Source organism: Vulpes lagopus, chromosome 7, assembly GCF_018345385.1.
Source record: "Vulpes lagopus strain Blue_001 chromosome 7, ASM1834538v1, whole genome shotgun sequence".
NCBI lineage: Eukaryota > Metazoa > Chordata > Mammalia > Carnivora > Canidae > Vulpes > Vulpes lagopus.
In genome coordinates, this window is record NC_054830.1 from 15,359,226 (window position 1) to 15,380,635 (window position 21,410).

Genomic DNA, 21,410 nt, shown 5'->3' on the forward strand with positions numbered 1-21,410 from the left:
TGGCGCAGCGGTTTGGCGCCTGCCTTTGGCCCAGGGCGCGATCCTGGAGACCCAGGATCGAATCCCACGTCAGGCTCCCAGTGCATGGAGCCTGCTTCTCCCTCTGCCTGTGTCTCTGCCTCTCTCTCTCTCTCTATCATAAATAAATAAAAATTAAAAAAAATATTTAAAAAAAAAAAAAAAAAAAAAAAGCCACGAAGCTGATGAACTCATCAAAGGAAGGAATGCATCTAGAGAAAAGAAAAGGCCTGGAGAAAGAAGATGGCCTAAATGGAGTTCTAGATGGTGAAGAAATGCTAGAGCCACAGACTGTTGGCCTCAGTGAGGACAAAGTGGGAGAACCAGTGTGAGTGAACTGAAAGGACAGGAGAAATGAAGGTGAACCAGCAAAAGGCAGTGAGGAAGAGGGGAAGCACCCAAGTGAAAGCGGTGTCCCACAAGCAAATGAAAAGACTGTTTGAAGGCACAGGGGGTAATCAGCTGGTACGCTTCTGGTTGGCTAAATGTAAGCATTCGAGAAGGAGGTTAGGTACCTGCTCCCCTGCTTTTCCTCCCAAAATGAGGGATATCACTGATGAGAGGGATTCGCAGAAGGGGAGAGCACAGTCTGACATCCTTGAGTGTGTGACAGGTAGAGTCTAGTGCTCAGGTCCTCCTCCACCAGGAAGGGAAGCAGACACATGGATGTGGATACTGGCTGGTAGATGGGGATGGCTTTTATTTCCACAGAGGAACAGGAGGCAATGTCAGTTGGGTGAGTGGGATGAGGGAGGAGGTATGTTGGAAGGTGTGGCATGGGCAATGAGTGGCATAATGCATTGATAAAGACCAGAACTAAATATATTTACATGGTAAAAGTTAGATCATGGTGAGGAATGCTGTATGGTTTTTATTTTCTTGTTCCTTCCATGCCTTCTGGATTCTCTGAAGTGTATGTATATCTGTCCTGTCATCAGAGGAAATGATTCAGAAAGCAGTCATTCATATTCTATGCTATACTTAACGTAATGTGTGAATGAATGAATAAATACTGCCTTGGATTCTGCTCTCGCACTGTGGGTTTTAAAGAAAAATGAATTGGGAGTTCAGGATGAGTCATTAAGTCTGATGATAGTAGGTCAAAGAGAGGGATGAATCATTAGAAATTCATATTGCTGGTGTCCCTCAGTACCATCATTTTGAAAATGATTTGGCATTCTCTTGTGAATTTACCAGAACTTCCCCTATGCACACCCAGTATGTTTATACCAGGGCAGGTTTGCAAGAGTATTCACAGCACCACCATTGGGTGGAACTAAGGACTTAAGTTCCATCAGGGAAGAGTTAGGGCTCTCGAGGTATAGTCTTTGCAGATGGTAGCACTGAGGACAGGTGGCCTACTGGCTCGTGCAGTCCAAGCATGAATCTTAGGAACTTACTGGTGGAAATAAACAAGGACTGAAATTTATCAAGAATGTGGTGCTGTTTTTATAAAACCTAATGCATAAGCAAGCCATACGTTTTTAAGTCATGTTTGCATATGGTGAAATTAAAAAGGCAGGAATGTGGTCTCCTGAGAATAGTGTTACTTCTGGGTAAGAAGTCACTTGGACAGAATGGGAAAATAACATAAGTAGATTCAGGGTTTTGGTACTGTTCTGAAGTTGGATGGTAGATTCGTAGATATGTAATTTATTAGGCTATTAGGCTGTATAATGGATGAATCAAGCTGCGTTAAAAAATGTTACATATAAAAAATATGCATAGGGCAATCCCAAACAAATGAGGAAGGAAGAAAGATAATAAGGCCATTGAGACAATGAAAGAAACCTGTCTTTCTTTCTTTCTTTTTTTTTTTTTTTTAAGATTTTATTTATTTATTCATGAGAGACACAGAGAGAGAGAGAGAGAAAGAGAGAGAGAGGCAGAGGCACAGGCAGAGGGAGAAGCAGGCTCCATGCAGGGAGCCCAACATGGGACTCGGTTCTAGGTCTCCAGGATCACACCCTGGGCTGGAGGCGGCGCTAAACCGCTTAGCCACCCTGGCTGCCCGAAACCTCTCTGTTATGGTATCAAGCCTTGGTAAACATGAAAAGTCAAAGTAATTCTTAAGAGAATTTGGCATTTTCTAATAAAATCAGGTGATGAATATACTGCAAGTTAAGACCTTGCAGTCTTAACTCCTTAGAGCCACTTCCTGATGTCTATGTGCGGAGATGTTTGTTTGTAGCACTTTTATGCTAGCAAAAACTGGAGCCAACCTGGACAGTAGGCTGGAAGAACTAGTGCGGCCACAGTGGATAGAATATAGCCACAGCAGCAAGTGAGCCCCAGGCCCATATTGTTGAACACACAGAGCAAGCCCAGACATACACAGGATAATTCCATTTATGTAAAAAAGGTAAACTGTTGAGTCTAAACAGATTGCTCAGTGGCAAAACTAGAAATACAAGCAAGGGAGTCGTGTACTGATTGGCTAGTGGTCCGCACTTGGAGGGCAGCAGGGGAGCTAGATGCAGAGGAGTGACTGCTCTGGGTGCTTCAGAGGTGCTAGGGGTGCGCGTGTAGGTGAATGTGAGCAGGTTTAATGATTTTTGTTATGATTAGTCATATGTAACTGAAACTGGCCATTTTAACCAATTCTGAGTGTATAGCTTAGTAAGTGGCATCTCTTTCCTAACATCATACAAAGAGCATCAAACCATCTCCCTCTCCCCAATCAGAAATTCTCCATCTGGGAAGCAATAGCTCCCCAGACAGGACTCTCTTTGTAAATATTTAGATACATTGTGTATTCTTTTCCAATTATTATATTTTCTAATAACATCGTTTTAATGTAAGAGGTTTGCATCTCTATAGGCTTCTGCAACCCTTTATTCTGGCATGAGGTGGTGAGAAGCCTGTGTCTTGAGGGTCCGTTGGGATAGAGCTCCTGAGCTGCAGTGAGCCAGTGCAAAGCACTTGTTACAGTCATTAGGGAGATAATTTTATATCAAGAAAAGCTTTTGAGGGAGATACCTTTTTTTTTTTTTTTCATATTCAGTTTCACTTTTCCTGTTTCAAGAAAAAAGTCAAAATTTGTTTCTGGATAATCCTGAATTCACAGTTTGATCTGTAAATCTTCATATGCATTCCAACTGTTTTGGGTAATTTATATTTGTAATTATGCATATGATATATTTATGTGTGTGTGTTTGTTTTAATTGCAGTAGCCTAGTACCCCCCCCCCTTTTCCATTTCTTACTTGGAGGCAAAACTATTTTCAATTTATGTTTTCATTTAAAGGAGGGTTTTTTGGTAATGTGGGTAATATTTTACTTTTAGAAAGTGCTTGAGGATAGCAGGGAAAGGAAATCATATTTTAAAAAAATTTTTCGTTTTTTGAGAGCACAGGTAGGGGGAAGGGCAGAGGGAGGAACCCAAAAAGATGATACATTCTTGGTCCGTTTTTTTCCTAAGGATGGAGTCATTCTTGCTAGAGTACATTTTCAAATGTAATCTGGAAATAATACCTATGATGTTTATAAATGTTATATTTTTCTTAATGTATCTAAGTTATTACTATGCACTCATGTTCTATTAATGGAAAATACTTTGATTGGATTCTCATCTCCAGGAGAAGTTGTTTCAGAGCTGGTGTGCGCTATTATGTAAGAGGTGAGATTAATTGTGTCAGTGTGATTCAATATTGGGTTATATCTATGACTAATTAATGTTTTGTCATATGGTGACATGAATGTAACCTTTTGTATTTTATTTGTTCTCATTATCATTTGATAGCCTCACTAAATATTTATCTCCTGCTTCATTATAATAATTAGGTAGGTTTTCTGTGCTTTACTCCAGCTACTGTAGTTACATTGCAAATGTTCATGAGACCCCATAGGCTGCTTTTTACTGCTTTAAGAGAACTCATTCATGTTGTTTGCTGGATGTCTGAAGGCCAGCTGAACTCAGTGTAGTTTCAGTAACCTAAACTCACATCAAAAAGTATTTTCTTTTATTGCTCTTGGGTTTTTTGCATGCATAAAGCTAGATATTTGACTTTATGCCTTCAACTTGAAAGATTTTCGTTTTGAGCATTTACTAGGATTTGTACTAGCAACATGCTAATTTGCTTAAACCATGCTTTTAAAATCTGCCTTAAAAATAATTACTGAAAAGGAGATTTTTCTTAACTTTTTCTTTTTTCTTTTCTTTTCTCTTTTCTTTCTGCCAGAAAACCAGAATAAAATCCTGTGGGCCATATATATCAGAATAAAATCCTGTGGGCCATTAGAGAAATTGTAGAAGTTTTAGGCCACAAAGTTGTAAAGATTATTCCCTTATTACAGGTAGTATAGGCAAAAGAAGAAAGGCATTTAGTAAGGGCCCTGGTCAAAATCATAGGACCAGAATTGGAGTTAGCTCCTTCATAACTAGATTTTCTTGGATGGAGACATATTTTTAATTAAAGCTTTTGAATAGATAATAGGTTCACATAGTTCAGGCATCAAGAAATATAAAGAGATAGGCAATAAAAAATATTTCTCATCTTTGAGCCTGTCTGCTGCATCTTAACTTCCCTAGCAGCTGATCAGTTGTTAGCTTCTTATTTATCCTTCTGGATCATTTTTATACTGTTAGAGTTGTGTGTACCGCCCCCCCACTTTTGTAGGCATTGGTTGTATACTCTGCATATTTTCTTGCCCCTTGATTTTTCTTGTTTTTAAAATTTCCTATACCTTGGAAATCATTTCGTAAAGGTCTGCCTCCCCTCCCCCTGGCCACCCCCTTCCCAGCACCCCCACCCCCACCAGTCTCATTCTCACTTCTAAAAATATTCCTTAATGAGAATTACGGAAAGAACCAAGTATAGGATGTTTCTGACAAGTAATTTTACAAGGTATTGAGAAAGCGTTTCCTTGCGGATTGGACTCAGTAATTTTGTCCCTGTCACTATTGTTAACCACCTACCTCACCTAAAAGTGTTATGTTTGAGAAATAGATCAAAGAGAAAGGATGTTAAGAAATAATTTGAGATGGTTAAAAATAAAATCTATTGACTTCTTTAGATAATGTGGTCATTTGAGTCAGGGACTAGCTTGAAAGTTGCCTTTGCCAGCTTTTTGTTGTACAAATAGACTTTATGAACAGGGTTGTAGAGGATTGCTTCAGATAATTGAAAAGACTAACGAGTATCAGGACTAAACACTAGAGCAGTGCTTTTCAAACTAGGCTTTGTGGGTATGTTCATGGAGTTATGGGAATTTTAGGATTATAAAGTTTTTGTGCTCTTATTTTGATAATTAAAATCATTGTAAACATCTGCTGGCCCATTTGCATTATTATAACAAAATACTGTTGCTGTGAACCAATATTTACATTTAATACTGTGCTTAATGGTTTTAACTTTCAAAATAGTATTTTTCAAATTGGGATCCATGGGCATACTCTCAGGGGTCCTTGAGAATTGCATTTTTCTTGAAAATATTCCTCAAGTTTGAGAAACACTGTTTTAGAGGAATTGTGTATGTATAAATAATTGATATATTAAATAGCAGCCAACATCATCTGATTATTAATTGATCCTTACTATGCTCCTGTAGCCTGTTGCAGTGAGTGAGCTCCTGTTAGCTTTCTGATGATGTATGCATTTGTCTGAAATTTATTTTTACAAGTACTTTTTTTTTTTTACAAGTACTTTTCCACTAACTTGAACTCACTTAATTCTTTCCAAGTTAAACTAAATTAGTGAGCTTCTGATGTGTTTCTCATATAATAAATATAGTTAACTTTAACTTTTTTTCAATTTAGGAATTGATTCTGAAGGTCATGCAGCTAACTTTGTAGAAACAGAACAAATTGTGCACTACAATGGAAGCAGGGCTTCATTTGTACAGGTGGGTGGATGTGTCTGTCCTGCTGTTGAGATTTCCTTCCTCTTCCCTGCTTTTTAAAGTAATGCCATTGTCTACGATGTGGGAAAAGTCCCCTCAGAACAAAGCTACTCTGTTAACCTGGCTCTTACCTGCCCAAATTTCCTGCCCTTGAATTAATTAAATCCCTTGGGAGAGGGGAGGGGAGAGGGGGGGAGGGGAGGAGGTCCAAGAGTGGTGGAGGTGCAGCCACCTATCCACTTCACCCTCTCCACTTCTTCAAGGCAGTGGTGACGGGACAGAAGCCAGCTTGTGATGGCTTTACCTGCCCTGCCCTTCTTTGTGGGATAGTGTGTCTCTTGTTGCCTCCTTTCAAAGTTGTAGATTACTTGCTGCTCCAGAGCAGTAGTGGCTCAGCATATTTATAAATTCTTTAACATACTCATTTGAGAATGAATAAAGCAGTTTTCTAGTTTCATCATAATATCACATTACATAACAGACATAACTTACCAAGTTTTACTTGTAGATAAGTTGATTTATTTTGGAGTTTAGGGGAAACACAGAACCATTTACTACCCAAGTAGTAAACATGTATATAAAATCAGGAGGAAAAAGTCCTTTCCAAATGTATTCCCATAAAATATGAACTTTTGGAGTAGATACACCCAGATACCTTTCATAGAGATAGTAGGTTGTATTTTTTCTTTGTAGTCAGTGATACACACCCACAACCACACCTAACAGTAAGCAAGCTGAGAAAAACAAGTTTATGTGTATGTTTCTTTTTATATTTCTCTTTTCTTTTAGACTCGAGGATCAATACCAGTTTTCTGGTCTCAAAGACCAAACCTCAAGTACAAACCGCAGCCACTGATCAACAAAGTAGCGAATCATGTGAGTATCTTCTGTGCTTTTTTCATTAGCTAAAAATAGCTTAATGGCATTATAGTTTGCACATTGAACATGTAGTTATTCCTCACAAGTCAGAATCCAGCATCTGCAGCCATTCTCCTTGGTCCTGGCACCTAGTGAACCTCTGACCCAAAGGCTGTAGAGATGCCATGTTGGAAATGCAGAAAGCCTAGCGGTTGATCACATGTTTGGCAATTTCAGATTTTAGAGATCTGGTAGCTTTGCAGCTTCATACCATTTATAGTCTTTAGTGTATTCTCTTTGAGGTCATGTTCAGAATTAAAGTATGGTATTGTAGCTCAGAAGAGAATGGCTTGTAATGGTTGTTTACTACGTGGTATTCAGAACATCTAGAAGACCTGGTCCCAATCCTAGTGTCAGTCTCTTGAATATACAAACAGGATGTTTAAGGAGATACTTTAAAAGATTTCTAAAATATTCTTATAGTGTAATCTGGTAAAGTGTAAAAACTCTTTTCTCTTTCTAGATGGATGGTTTCCAAAGGCATTTTGATTCACAAGTAATTATTTATGGAAAACAAGTAATAATCAATCTGGTATGTTTCTTACATGTTTCTTGGGGGAACAAAACAAAAAACTAAATTAAAAAAAATATAACATTTACTATTTTAACTATTTTTAAAGTGGCATTATTAATGTATTTTACCGTGTCGTGCAGCTGTCACCATTGACCATTTCCAGAACTTTTCATCATACCAAACAGAAACTCAGTGTCCACTAAACAATAACTTCCTATTATCCTTCTCAGCTCAGCCCCTGGTAACTATTCTACTTTCTTATCTATATAAATTTTCCTATTCTAGGTTCCCCCCATAGGGGATCATATAATACTGATTCCTTTGGGTCTTGCTTATTTCACCAAGCTTAATGTTTTTAAGATCTATCCACATTACAGCATGTATCAAAATTTCCTTTTTTTTGAAGACTGAATAACATTCAATTGTAGATACCTTATTTTGTTTATCCATTTATCTGTTGATGGACATGGGGTTGTTTCCACGTTTTAGTTACTGTGAATAATGCTGCTCTGAACATTGGTGTTTGTGTATCCATTTGAGTCCCTGCTTTCAGTTCTTTTAGAGCTGTAATTAGAAGTTGAATTGCTGGATCATATGGTGATTCTAGGTTTAACTTTTTAAGGAACCACTGTACTGTTTTTCACAGTGGCTGCATTTTACATTCCCATCAGCAGTGCACCAGGGTTCTACTTTCTCCATATCCTCACCAGCGCTTGTTATTTTCAGGATTTGTTTTGTTTTGTTTTTTGATTATAGCCATCTTTATGGGGGTGGAGTGGTATGTCGTAGTTGCAGGCTCCCTGCAGAGAGCCCGATCAGGACTCGATCCCAGGACTCCAGGATCACGCCCTGAGCCAAAGGCTCAACTGCTGAAATTTTTTCTGTAGTTCAGTTTTTTGATTACCTTCTCATTTTCTTTTGTGTATATTCTACAGATATTTTCTTTTTGGTTGCCATGAGGATTACCTATAATATTGTAAAGTTTGTAATATTTAATTTGAATTGATGCCAACCTAACTTCAGTTTGCATACAAAAACTTGACTCCTATAAAGCTTTGTCCCTCCCCTTTATGTTATTAATGTCACAAATTACATCTTTATACATTTTGTTCCCAGTAACATAGATTAATATTTATTCCTTTTTTAAAAATTTAAATTCAATTTGCCAACCTACAGTATAATACCCAGTGCTCATCCTATCAAGTGCCCTCGTTAGTGCCTGTCACCCTCCTCCCCTTCTGCAACCCTTTGTTTCCCAGAGTTAGGAGTCTCTCAGGGTTTGTCTTCCTCTCTGATTTTTCCCTGCTCAGTTTCCCTCCTTTCCCTTATAGTCAGTCCCTTTCACTACTCCTTATGTTCTGCGTATGAGTGAAGCCATATGATGATTGTCTTTCTCCGATTGACTTGTTTTACTCAGCAGAATACCCTCCAGTTCCATCTACCTCGAAGCAAATCATGAGTATTCATCTCTTCTGATGGCTGAGTAATATCCCATTGTATTTATATACCACATGTTCTTTATCCATTCATCTGTTGAAGGACATTGTGGCTCCTTCTGTAGTTTGGCTGTTGTGGATATTGCTGCTATAAACATTGGGGTGCATGTGTCCCGGTGTTTCACTGCATCAGTATCTTTAGGGTAAATACCAGTAGTGCAATAGGGTAGCTCTATTTTTAATTTCTTGAGGAACATCCATACTGTTTTCCAGAGTGGCTGTACCAGTTTGCAGTTCCCGCCAACAAGAGGGTTCCCCTTTCTCCACATCCTCTCCAACATTTGTTGTTTCTGTCTTGTTAATTTTAGCCATTCTTACTTGTGTGAGGTGGTATCTCATTGTGGTTTTGATTTATATTTCCCTGAGGTTTATAGTTTCTTAGATGCATTTGACTTCTGAGTCCCATAGATTATAAAAAAAAAAAAAAAAAAAAAATGGAGGTATAGATCAAGATTACAGGAATGCTGCCTTTTATATTAGCCTGTGTCTTGTGTTTACCTTTATAGGAGATCTAAATATCTTCGTGTGGCTTCAGGTTGCTTTATAGCATTCTTTCATCTCAACCTGAAGGACCCTTGTTAGTTTTTCTTGTAGGGCAGACCCAGTGATAATGAGCTCTCTCTGCTTTTGTTTATCCAAGAGTGTCTTAATTTCTTTCTCATTTTTGACAATTTTTCCAGATACAGAATTTTTGGTTTAGGCTTCTTTTCTTTCAGTACTTTACATATATCAGTCCATTGCTTTCTGGCCTCCAAGGCTTCTGAAGAGAAATTGGCCTATAATCCTGTTGAGAATACTTTGTATGTATTCCCTCTTGTTGCTTTCAAGATCCTCTCTTTGTCTTTTGGTAGTTTGATTATAATGTACTTGGCGTGGGTTTCTTTTATCATCCTTGGAATTGAGTGATCTTCTTGGATTTGAAGATTTATGTTTTTCATCAAATTTGGGAAGTTTGGAGCCATTTTTTTTCTTTAAAATAGGTCTCTAGCTCCTTCTCTCTCTTTTCCTTCTGGGACACCTGGAATGAATGTATTGTCCCCTGGTTGTGTCCCAGACGTTCTCTGAGGTTCTGTTCACTTTTCCTCATTTTTTCTTTCTGCTCCTCAGACTTGGTTAGTTCATTTGTCTTGTCTCCAAGTGCTGATTCATTTTTCTTCCTGCACAGATGTGTTCTTGAACTCTTCTAGTGAATGTTTAATTTCTGTTTTGCATTTTCAACTCCAGACTTACTGTTTAGTTCCTTTGAATGATTTTTGTTTGTTTGCTGATGATTTTATTTGTTCATGTACCGTTTTCTTGGTTTCCTTTTGAACCTTGTGTTTTCCTCTAGCCCTGAGCATATTTAAGACACTTGTTTGAAACTTTTTTTCTCGTAAATCTTCTACAGGGATGTTTTTTGTCAGTTTATCCTTCTCCACTGAATAAGCCTTGTTTTCCAATCTTTTGTTTGTATTCCTTGATTTTTTTTTTTTTTAAGATTTTTTTCTATTCATGAGAGACACAGAGAGGGAGACAGAGACACAGGCAGAGGGAAAAGCAGGCTCCATGCAGGGATCCTGATGTGGGATTCAATCCCGGGACTCCAGGATCACGCCCTGGGCCAAAGGCAGGCACTAAACCGCTGACCACTCAGGGATCCCAGTATTTTTATTGTTGAAAATTGGGCATTCTGCGATTTAATGTGGTAGCTAGGGAAGTCAGATTCTCCTTTCCCAGGGTTTTGCAGTTTTTTGTTTTGTTTCTATTGTTGAAGGCTGTAGTAATCTATTTGTTTTCAGACATTTCCAAACCATTTTTGAAAAGACTATCCCTTGTTGTGTATGCTCACTGAGTGAGGCCTCTATTCTTTGAGCTCATGTTCAGCTAATGTTTTGACAGAGATTTCTTTGAATGCCAGGAACTGAAACAGACAGGAAAAAATGAAAAAGAAAGAATAGCCCTATCTTAGTCTCTGCAGACTGGTTCTATGCTGGAGCAGTTTTTCACTGGTTTAGCCGGGCTCGCTTGAGCAGAGGTGTCAGCCTGAGAGTGAGGGCTCTGGGTATTTTCAGGGCTTTCTGATGTGCCTCTTGCCTGGGCACGCATGTGGATTTCTAAAATCCTCCTTATACCTGGCTGCTTTTGAATGTCCTAATTTCCCAAAGAGTATAACCCCAGCTTCTTCTGCAGGCTGCAGATGGTATATTTTATGGTTTCCAAAGCCCTTGCTTTAGGTAGCTGTTGGTTTATCATCCGCTTGTAGCTGTATGAACAGTGTCCGCTTCTTCTGCTTGTGTTCAGAGTTATGTAAGGCATAGACAAGCCCGTCTTTCAGGTCAGAACAAAACATCCATGATAACTTGCAGAAAAGGTCTGGGGCCCTCTATCCAGTTTGAGGAGGTAAACCAAGAGCCTGATTGCCGCTTCTTAAGATTGAAAGCATCTTAAGATGGGGTGGGGTAAAGGCAAGTAAAAATGTCAAAGAACTGTCTATAGTTTTGAAGATAGCTGCTTTTGGATCAGGCGTTTGCTTGGTTGCTTTAAACTTTTGTTTTCCTGAGCTCCTACAGAGTTGGCTCAGATAACCTCTGTTGTTTTCAGTGTTTCTGGGAGAGAACAAGAGCTTAGACCTTTCTGGTCCACCATTTTGCTGATGTCATTCTCTCCTTTTAAAAGAAATTAAAGCTGTGGTGTTTAATTTTTTACAGGTTAATCAGAAGGGCTCAGAGAAACCACTCGAACAGGCATTTGCAACAATGGTGTCTTCCTTGGCCAGTGGAATGATCAGGTACCTTCTTAGAGATCTTGCAGGTCTCTTCAGGTTAGATGTGCACCTGCATACCCAGCTGTCCCTCCTCATTCACGGGCATCCATTCCCAGACCCCCAGTGGATGCCTGCAGCCGCACCTGGTCCTGAAGCCCATATAGGCTATGATTTTCCTTAGATACACATACCTGTGATAAAGCTTAGTGTCTAATACAGGCATAGCAGCAGATTAACAGATAATAGAATAATTACAATAGAATAATTAAACCAATGTACTATAATAAAGGCTGTGTGAATGTGGTCTCTCAAAACATCTTGCTGTACTATAGTTGTGCGTCTTGTGATGATGCGAGATGATAAATGCCTACATGATGAAATAAGCTGAATCATGTAGGCGATGACTGACCTGATTTCATGTCAGGAGGAGGATCATCTACTTTCATCCCAAAGTTGACCGCGGGTAACTAAAGCCATGGGCAGTGAACCTGCGGATAAGGGGAGACTACTGTGTACACCAGTACATAGATCTCACTAGACATATGGTGTCGCCCACTTTCCAAAAGTCTGCGTCACACTACTTCGTTCTTACAAAAGCCCTGTTGGGACCTGTTCTCACTAACCCAGAAGAAATCCAAAGATGATTTTTAACTTTTACGAGAAAGTCATTACCACACTGATGGACGTCTTTCTTTCACAAGAGCAGAGAGGCCTGTGGCATGAGGCAGACTTTTGGAAAGCAGGGGTGGTCTTTGCTTTAGGCTACTTCAGGTCATGAAAAGTTCCATAGGACACACTATACTTTTGGATAGTAGGGGAAACCTGAGTTATAGTTCAGCTTTTTTGTTTGTTTGTTTTTCAATACTAGGTCAAAGCATAATTTTGGTGGCTTGAAATTTTTCTCTGGCATAATTTATATTGCAGAATAACTTCTTAACAGTCAGATTTTAATTTGAATTTTGTTGAAGTTTAGTCCCTGGTCAAAATCCCCTCCTTGAGGCTTTGTGTCGCATGGCCAATCGGTCATGAATTTCAGTTCCTTGTGATCATTTGATGTAATCTCTGTGGTCCTGGCCACCACAGGAGTTGAAGAAATTTCCGCTTGCATGGTGGCCTTGTGTGGAGCAGCAGCTTTGCTTCTGTAAGTCACCAGGCTGTAGTTGTAAACCCTGTGTGGCCTTGTCAAAAGAAGGGGAATCTTAAAACACCCAACAGTTGCCCTGTGGAAAGGTGTGAGGTAATGAGTCAGCCCATTTGGAGCATTCTGCAGCAGGAAACTGGGCAGGAGGTGAGGGTGTACTGTGGTAGGAAGTGGTCATAGACACTGAGGGGGAACTTTCCAAAGAAATAGTGTGGGGTTATTTGGGGAGAAATTTTTTTAACTTACGAAAAATTTTAAACATCCACAAAAATAGAATGATATAATGAACCTTTGGGGAAGAATTTAAGTGTCTTTCATCCAACTCAGAACTCTAACAAATTCATCAGACCCTCTACCCCATGCACACTTCTGCCTCTCTCACAGCGGAACTTTCTTAAACACTCTTCGGAGGACCCAGAGGAGGGTTCCTACCCAAGATGTGCCTCAGAATCCTCAGAGGAACTTAGAATAGCTCTTAGACCTGAAAACTTAGAATCTCTGGGTTTGGAGTCCAGCATGCATACTCTTGAGTGAAGTTTGTCTGCTGGCTGCTGTGTATACCCCTTCATAAGGCCCTTTTTCTGCCCAGAGGGTTTTCACAGATACAGTGGTCTCCAGAGTCGTCTTGAGTTTGTAGCAGCAGCCAACTTTGAGAACTTGCTGCATAGGTCAGAGTTTAGAGTTAGGCCCTACGTGTTCTGAGGAGCTTGGAGGGCACCCCAGGTCTCACCTAAAGAGTGAAATACCCAGGGCTGTTGTCATTTTCCTTCCGCGAGCTCTAAAGACCATCAGACAGAGGAGCATATTAAAAAAGCATATTTGAATATTTCTTAATTTAGTAAATCCATGTTCTGGCCGAGGGAAAGAATCAGTCTGTTGATTAAAGTGAAATTAAACAGTAGACTTAATTGTCGTGTTTCAGATATCTGTTGGACTGATTCACTTCTTAGTTGTTTAATTTAGATGGTTGCTTTGAGTAAAATAAATGAAGTTGGTAGATTGATGATATGACTCGCAAGAGAGAAAGGTCATATGGTTGCACTTCTGAGGAATGGTGGGCCTCTTCAGCAATGGGAAGTTTTTCTTTTGGGAACTGGATGAGAAAATGAGCTGTACTAGGTAATGTATCACTGAGGGTTGCTTTCTAGAATTTGGAAAGCAGCAGAACTGCTTGACTCTTAGGGTCAGAAGTAAATAATATATTTAAAGTCATTCATTGTCAAAATATAGATAGCTATGTGGTTTGTTGTTAGAAGACACGAGTGTGATTTTAGAAGGATGGACGCCAAGAATCCAAGTGCATGTAGGTGTTGGTGAGCTGCTTAAGTTCTTCAAGCCAGTCTGGGACTGTAACTTCTGGTGGGAGTACCCCAAAGTGACTGTCACTCTGCCACTCTTGTGGGAGTGGCCTCTCTGGAAATGCTTCCCCTGCTCCCGGTCTTCACTAAGTCTAGCCTTTCTGTTAGCTCTGTTTTTGTACTGATTTCTAAGGAGACCATTCTCTCCTCATTAGTGAGATAACCACTAAGGAGCCCCTGGACCTGCTTAGAAGCCCATGCTCTATTGATGCTCCTTTGGTTTATTGGAGCCACAGGAGTCTTGAGAGGGCAGACACCTCATCTTTTATTTCGCTCTGGATCAGAATTGAGGTCTTTCCAGTCCTACTTATGACCTGACTTGGTTCCTGACTCCCTTGACTTTCAGGAACTGGGTCATGGTTTTTTTTTTCCTCACCTCTCAATTGGCAACATTTTCCAGCTCATGGTAGGACACCTTCACTGTCAGATGTGTTCTAACCTTCAGAATTGGGCCTATTAAATACCAGATAATTAAAAACAACCCATTACAGATTGATGGGAAGAGTCCCTCTACTGCATGTATGTGAGACGTACAGATAGTGATAAAGACAGCACATGTTTTGATTTGTTAAAGAAGGTGATGGGCAGTAAGTAACCAGGGTGGGGGCCATGTTGCCTCTGTTCTTCTGACAAACCTCAGTACAGGTCCGACACTCGTCTAATCCCTGCAAACTGATTTGAGTTCAACCATTTTGAACATTTTAATCGATTTGAAAAATAATAAAAGGGATCCTATTCTTTGTACATGGGGGCAGATAATATACAGTGGCTATTCATTTGGGTAAGGCTACTTTATGTTATATACCTGATTGCTGTACCTGAGCTCACTTCTGCTTTTTGCTGGGCTTCTCTAGTCTTCTCTGAGGGCCTCTAGAAGAACATGTGAAGATTGAAGGGTGTGTGTGTGTGTGTTGGTAAACCCAGAGTGAAGGAGAAGAAATCGGTACACTCAAAGAGCGGGAAATTAGCGTATGAACACAGTAGTAGAAGGAAAATGACTCCTCTTTGGTCAGTTTCTGCATATCTTTTCTTTCGGTAGATATGTTGCCTTTGACTTCCATAAAGAATGTAAAAACATGAGATGGGATCGACTAAGTATCCTGTTGGATCAGGTAGCAGAAATACAAGATGAACTAAGGTAAGCTATATCACTCCCCCATAGAGGTCCAGGGAAGAGGGTTGTGTGTGTATGCGTCATAGCTGTTACGCCTTATCCAGCACACTTACACGAACGCAGGTCCCTGGGTTGATGGCAGTTGTTTGTACCATTAATTTTACTTTTTTCATTAAAAAGATGAAACTTAGTGATTTAAAAATATTTTTAGATTCTTAAAAGCAACATTTTTGTGAATCAGCTGCCACTCATTTACAGAGCTTTACATAATTGAACTTAGTGTTAGAATTTTATATTCAGTTGTTTTCACTGAACATTCTAGGATGGGTCTTTTGATATTTTGTCTTTGTAATGATGGTGTGAAACGGCTTTCCTATACTCCACTGTGTCATAGTGCAGGCTCTGTTAAATGTTCTTTTTCATATTAGGCATCTGGCTTGTTTTCTTTTCTTGTCCTACCACAAAAGACTGAGCAGCGGTGAATCACCCTGAGTATATATATTCTTACTTCTGTTAAATTATTTCCTAAAATAAATTCTTGAGAGTAGGATTAATGGTTCAAAGGGTCTGAATAACTTTATGGTACTTTCTGTGCGTGTTTACCGTTATTTACCATGTGGGCTCACATGGGGTCCCCTCTGCATAGGTCAGTCTTCAGTTGTTTTAAAGCCAGAAGAAGGAATCTATAAACCATTCTGTCAAGTTCTGCCTGTGTGTAATTCTAACCCTGGCAGCCTACAGGGGTTAAACTAAAACTAACCCTTTTCGTTTTAGTTACATAGTAACATAGTAAAACTTTTCCCTCTAGGCATTTCTCAGTTTTTGAAAATATATTTATATACATATTAAGTAGCCAGCTATAGTAAGTTAAATCTCCTCATTTTTGATGAAGTTTTGTCACGAGCAGCTAGTGAAGGGGGATTGATGAACATCATTATTCGGCTAGGGTGACACTAGACCTGGGATACTATCAGAGGAGGTGGCTCCTGGGTTTGCCCATTAATTGCTGCCACACAAGAGTGTGAGAAAGGATTGACACCAGGCTCTCTGGGTTCCTGCCTGCTGGGTTCCATCGGGCAGTGGAGCTTTCCACCAGTGACCTGCACACAATTTCTCTGGACATTTGTCCCAGGGGTGTGGGGGTGGAAATGGAAAGAATCTGGGCTTTGAGATATGACACGTCTCATTTTGAAATTTGCTGCTTTTTTTAAAAATTTATTTTAAGTTATTTATTTATTTATTTATTTATTTATTTATTTATTTATTTATTTGAGAGAACATGTTAGCACAAGCAGAGGGAGAGGGACAAGTAGACTCCCCACTGAGCACAGAGCCTGACTTGAGGCTTGGTCTCACCCTAAGATCACGACCTGAGCTGAAGTCAAGAGTCAGATGCTTAACTGACTGAGCCACCCAGGTGCCCCAAAATCTATTTGCTTATTAGCCATATGACCCAGAGGCAAGTTACTTACCTTCAAACCTTGGTTTGTCCATTTGCAAAGTGGAGATAATATCACTACCTTGTAGACTCAGTATATAGTTTAAGAAATAATATTTGTAAAATACCTAGTATTTATTTTTTAAGTACTCTTGGGGTGCCAACGCCTATGTGCACTCATGCATACACGGACACATACCAGCTCTAAATGAACCTCACCAACTCTTCATGAACCTCATGTAGATTTTTAGCCTAAACACATTCTGAGTGCTTACTTTTAAGGTCATGATTTTTATTTGGTCCACAGTAAATATGTTATTTCCCTGCCCATTTTGATTTTGGCAAGTAATTGCAATAAAGTTAACATTACCTGGTATTCATTGTGTGCTCTGCCCCATACACTGTACATTGTGCATGATTTCATTCAGACCTTGGAGCAGCGCCACCTCCGTTTTGTGGATGAAAAGCTTCAGATTTGGAGAGATTAGGGTAATTATTTGAAGTTACAGTTAGTAACTAATGAGATGTCTGAGTAGCTAAGGCTAGCAAACCAGTTGTTTGCTTACCAGAGTCCGTGGTGTTCCCTGCTACACTGAATGTTGTCCAGTTTCTGAGCTTATAGAATTATCTGAGGATATTGTTAAAAATTAGGGAAACATAGGGACTGGTGACCATGATTGGCTCCAGTGCGGATATCTGGGTGGTGAAGAAGAGAAAGGGAACCTGATTTTTCAAACAATACCGTCAAATTTTATAAACTTTGTACTATTTGTATATATTTCCCATTGTAAGAAAGGTGTTAGGAGCACCTGAGTGGCTCAGTGGTTGAGTGACTGCCTTCGGCTCGGCGTGATCCTGGGGTCCTGGGATCAAGTCCTGCATCAGGCTCCCCGCAGGGAGCCTGCTTCTCCCTCTGCCTATATCTCTGCCTTTCTCTGTATCTCTCATGAATAGATAAATAAAAACCTTAAAGAAGAACAAGAAAGGCTTTAAAAATGTTCTCTTTTTTTTTTTTTAAGATTTTATTTATTCATGAGAGACCCCGAGAGAGAGAGAGAGAGAGAGAGAGAGAGAGAGATTGAGAGGCAGAGACACAGGCAGAGGGAGAAGCAAGCTCCACGCAGGGAGCCCGACGTGGGACTCGATCCTGGGTCTCCAAGATCATACCCTGGGCCGATGGCAGCACTAAACTGCTGAGCCACCCGGGCTGCCCTAAAAATGTTCTTAATGGACAATTTCCAGCCCTTGCTTCAGAGATTCTGACTTGAGTTCATCTCAAGGCCGAGTGTGTTAATTTTCAACAGACAGCTCAGGAGATTCTGACCATGCTTCAAGAAGTCTTGATATACAGCACAGTGGGGAGCAGCTGTGTCATAGGGGGCCTGCTTCTGGCCTAGTTATTTAAACTTCTTTTGCTCTCTGGTAATTGCATACCCCTGGGCCACAACTTCCTGGCCGGCCTTTCAATTCATCAGTTTTACTAATGTTACTCATGAGAGCCTGGATACAAGAGGAGGAGGAGGGTCTTAGTGCATTGGACTGACTTCGGTATGAGGGTGTTTATACAAATATGTTTTAGTTATTTTCTAGTGGACTCTGCTGGCATGGTGGTGACGAGTCAGGAGGGTGTGTTCCGCAGCAACTGCATGGACTGTCTGGACAGAACCAATGTGATCCAGAGCCTGTTAGCTCGCCGCTCACTGCAGGCCCAGCTTCAGGTGCACACACTTTTTTTCTTATTACGTCAACAATGGAGCCCCAAATTAAAGAAGCCACATCTTTAAAAGTCTTAGCAGAAAACATTAGAAAAACAAGGGGTGCCTGGGTGTCTCGGTTGGTTGAGCATCTGCCTTCAGCTCAGATCATGTCCTGTGATGATTGAGCCCCACTGGGCTCCCTGCTTAGCAGGGAGTCAGCTTCTCCCTCTCCCTCTGCTCCTCCCCCTGCCTGTGTGTGTGCACGCGCTCTCTCTCTCTCTCAAAAAAAAAAAATAGTAATAATTAAAAAAATACATTACAAAAACAACAGAAAACATTGATGTTACTCCCCCCTAACCTAGCTTTTGTTTTGTGTTTTTGTCTTTTCCATCCGTGGGTGTGCACGTTGCCATACCTGTGGTCAGCATATGTGTACACAGTTGTGGGGTTTTTTTAAACAAGATTATATTTTTAAGTAATATCTGCAGTCAGCGTGGGGTTCAAACGCATGACCCTGAGATTGAGAGGTGCACGTTCCACTGACCCAGCAAGTCAGGCACCCCTTTACACAGTTTTAAATTTGCCTGATCCTTTAGAGTTCTAGGGAGCCATAATTTTTTTTAAAGTTACACCTACTAAGTTGCTACATTTTGGCTTATAAATAGCACTGTAGAGACTCTATCTGCATCTGTTACTATGAACTTGAATTCTTCCCTTTGGGTTCCTTGCCAGAAGTGGAATTTACTGCTAAAGAGAGTATGCTTTCCGAGAGGGACACAGCAGTCTATACTGCACCAGTGAGCGCGATAAGTGAATCCATTTCATTGAACTCTTGCCAGTGTGAGATGTTTTTATTTAAAACTCTTTTCTGTATTAGTACAGAGTAGTACCTCACGGTTGTTTTCATTTGCATCTCTTCTATTACTGGCAAGTGATACTAACCTCCAGCTAAGAAGTTTCTGACACAGCTTTCTTTACCACTAAAATTGGGCTATTGAGAAAGATAGCTATAAATATTTTCTTGTGTTTATATTTGGAATTAAAAATGTAGAGCCCAGATTTCCAGATCACATTGGCACTTAGTATGAGGGCCAAACAAAACGCATGCCAAGTGGTTTCCTGCCTAAATAGTAAGCTGCGTTTATGACAGTTCAACTTTATTATTTTATGATACCAGAAAAGAATTACGGAAGTAAAACACCTCTGAAATGAATTGCCTTTGAATCCTAAGTAACACAGGCCAGAGAAGTGGTTTCCCTGTTTGAGCATGCTCTGGTTTGTATTGTACCTTGTCCTTTTCATCCTGATGAATTTGCTTCAGGGCCTGTTTTTTATTAGAAACAATAGTAGCAAAAACCAAAAACAAACCAGTAATAGCAATGGTTGTTTGCAAGGCCAATAAACAAAAACCTATTTAATTAGGTTCTGTAATCTATGTTTAACTATTTTACATGCTGAATGTAGTATCATAAAACCTAACCAGCCTTCAGAGAGTCTTGGGGCATCAGTGCCAGCTGGTGGGGTCCTCCAGTTGTGCCCCCCGCCCCAGCTGAGGGTCATGGAGGGCAGCTCCTGCGCTGTCTGAGGTGGGAGTACCATCCTGGGGTGGAGATAGAGAGCTGTCATCTGAGGTGCAGTGACATTGGGGACTCTGAGGTGGTTGAGGTCTGAGACAAAGCAAGGCAGGGGCTCCTAATCTGTGGTCAGTGACCCCCAAAGGGGAGTCCACAGAGGGATTCAGGAGGTGCAAAGGGCTGTGTGTATGTGCAGTTTGTGGGGAGGTAGGTGTATAGCATTCATCTGGGCGCTGGGTGTGAGGGAGGCCTGGAGATGGGAATGGGGAGGCTAGAGGGTGGAGGCAGTGGGAAGTTGGGGAGTGGCTGCGAAGGAGGAGGTGATGGCTGGGGTCCTACCTCTGCTCTCCCTTCTGCCCCCCTGTTCCTGTGGGGCTGGGGCATAGGGAGAGTGGGGGCTGCAGGGGGAGGAGTCCTCAGAGGGGGAGGCCATTGTGAGCTGGGGCACCCCTGTAGGCAAGGACTGTATTTCCCACCTACAGCCAGGAACCATGTGATGATACCATGGGGGGTTGTCTGCTTTTCTGGAATCATGTGTGCTGAAATCGGTTACATTTGAATATGGTGTGCTTCCTTCCTATTCCAGAGACTAGGAGTTTTGCACGTGGGACAGAAGCTTGAAGAACAAAATGAATTTGAGAAGATTTATAAAAATGGTAGGTAATTTCTTTAGTAGAGGCAAAGTTACTCCGATGGTGAAATAAATTAAATAAATTAATATCTTAGATTTAGGAACTCTGGTTGTCATGTGAATCACTGTTGATTATCTTTTCCTTGGTTTCACAGCCTGGGCTGACAACGCAAATGCTTGTGCCAAACAATACGCAGGCACTGGTGCCTTGAAGACGGACTTTACCAGGTAAGCCATACTTTTCACATTGCACTCCGGATCTGCAGGTCTCGTGTCCCATCCAGAGGCCACGACACCCGGGGCCTCAGGTCACAGCAGTTGAGTCAGGTGTGCTGGGAGGGGAGGCTCTGGTGCTGGAGGCTTCCTAGCCTCCCTGGGTGGTTATGCTATGTGGAGAGGCAGCCACACCCCCTAAGCCCCCCTCTGCAGACCTCGCGATTCCGGCCCCGGTCCCTGCAGTCTGAAGCAGGACCTGAGGTTCTGGACCTCAGGGAAGCACCCAGGTGATGCCCATGCGGCTTTCTAGGACCACACTGGCTAGTGAGAGGTCAGGACGTTGGGGATTTGTTACAGATGTTGGTCTTTCTCTGCTGTAGCAATTCCCCGAGAGCGAACATTCCTAGTCTGTTGTTCTTCAACCCTGGGTTGTGTGTTTCTCTTCGGGTTTCTTTCCCTTGCAGCTGGATCTGAACATTTTGTCTTTGTGCCAACTTTGGTACTATTTTAGAGGGAGAGTGCACGTTTCTTGGACTTGCCAGTGGTTTCTTTTGGGAGATGTGTCCTTGATACTTTTAGGGGTGATTTTTAAAATCCTTGTAACGGGGCAGCCCTGGTGGCACAGCGGTTTAGCGCCGCCTGCAGCCCAGGGCGTGATCCTGGAGACCCTGGATCGAGTCCCACGTCAGGCTCTCTGTATGATGCCTGCTTC

General features: G+C 41.0%; 1 protein-coding gene across 1 annotated transcript in view; it reads left to right on the plus strand.

Moving 5' to 3' along the window:
• Positions 1–21,410, plus strand: part of SACM1L (SAC1 like phosphatidylinositide phosphatase) — a 59,456-nt gene that overhangs the window by 31,338 nt on the left and 6,708 nt on the right. Inside the window, exons 8-16 of the mRNA XM_041762644.1 lie at positions 3,535–3,636; positions 5,776–5,861; positions 6,648–6,734; positions 7,240–7,308; positions 11,474–11,553; positions 15,068–15,166; positions 18,160–18,298; positions 20,438–20,507; positions 20,638–20,710. Of these exons, the coding sequence (XP_041618578.1) occupies positions 3,535–3,636; positions 5,776–5,861; positions 6,648–6,734; positions 7,240–7,308; positions 11,474–11,553; positions 15,068–15,166; positions 18,160–18,298; positions 20,438–20,507; positions 20,638–20,710 (805 nt within the window). The remainder of the gene's footprint in view (positions 1–3,534; positions 3,637–5,775; positions 5,862–6,647; positions 6,735–7,239; positions 7,309–11,473; positions 11,554–15,067; positions 15,167–18,159; positions 18,299–20,437; positions 20,508–20,637; positions 20,711–21,410) is intronic.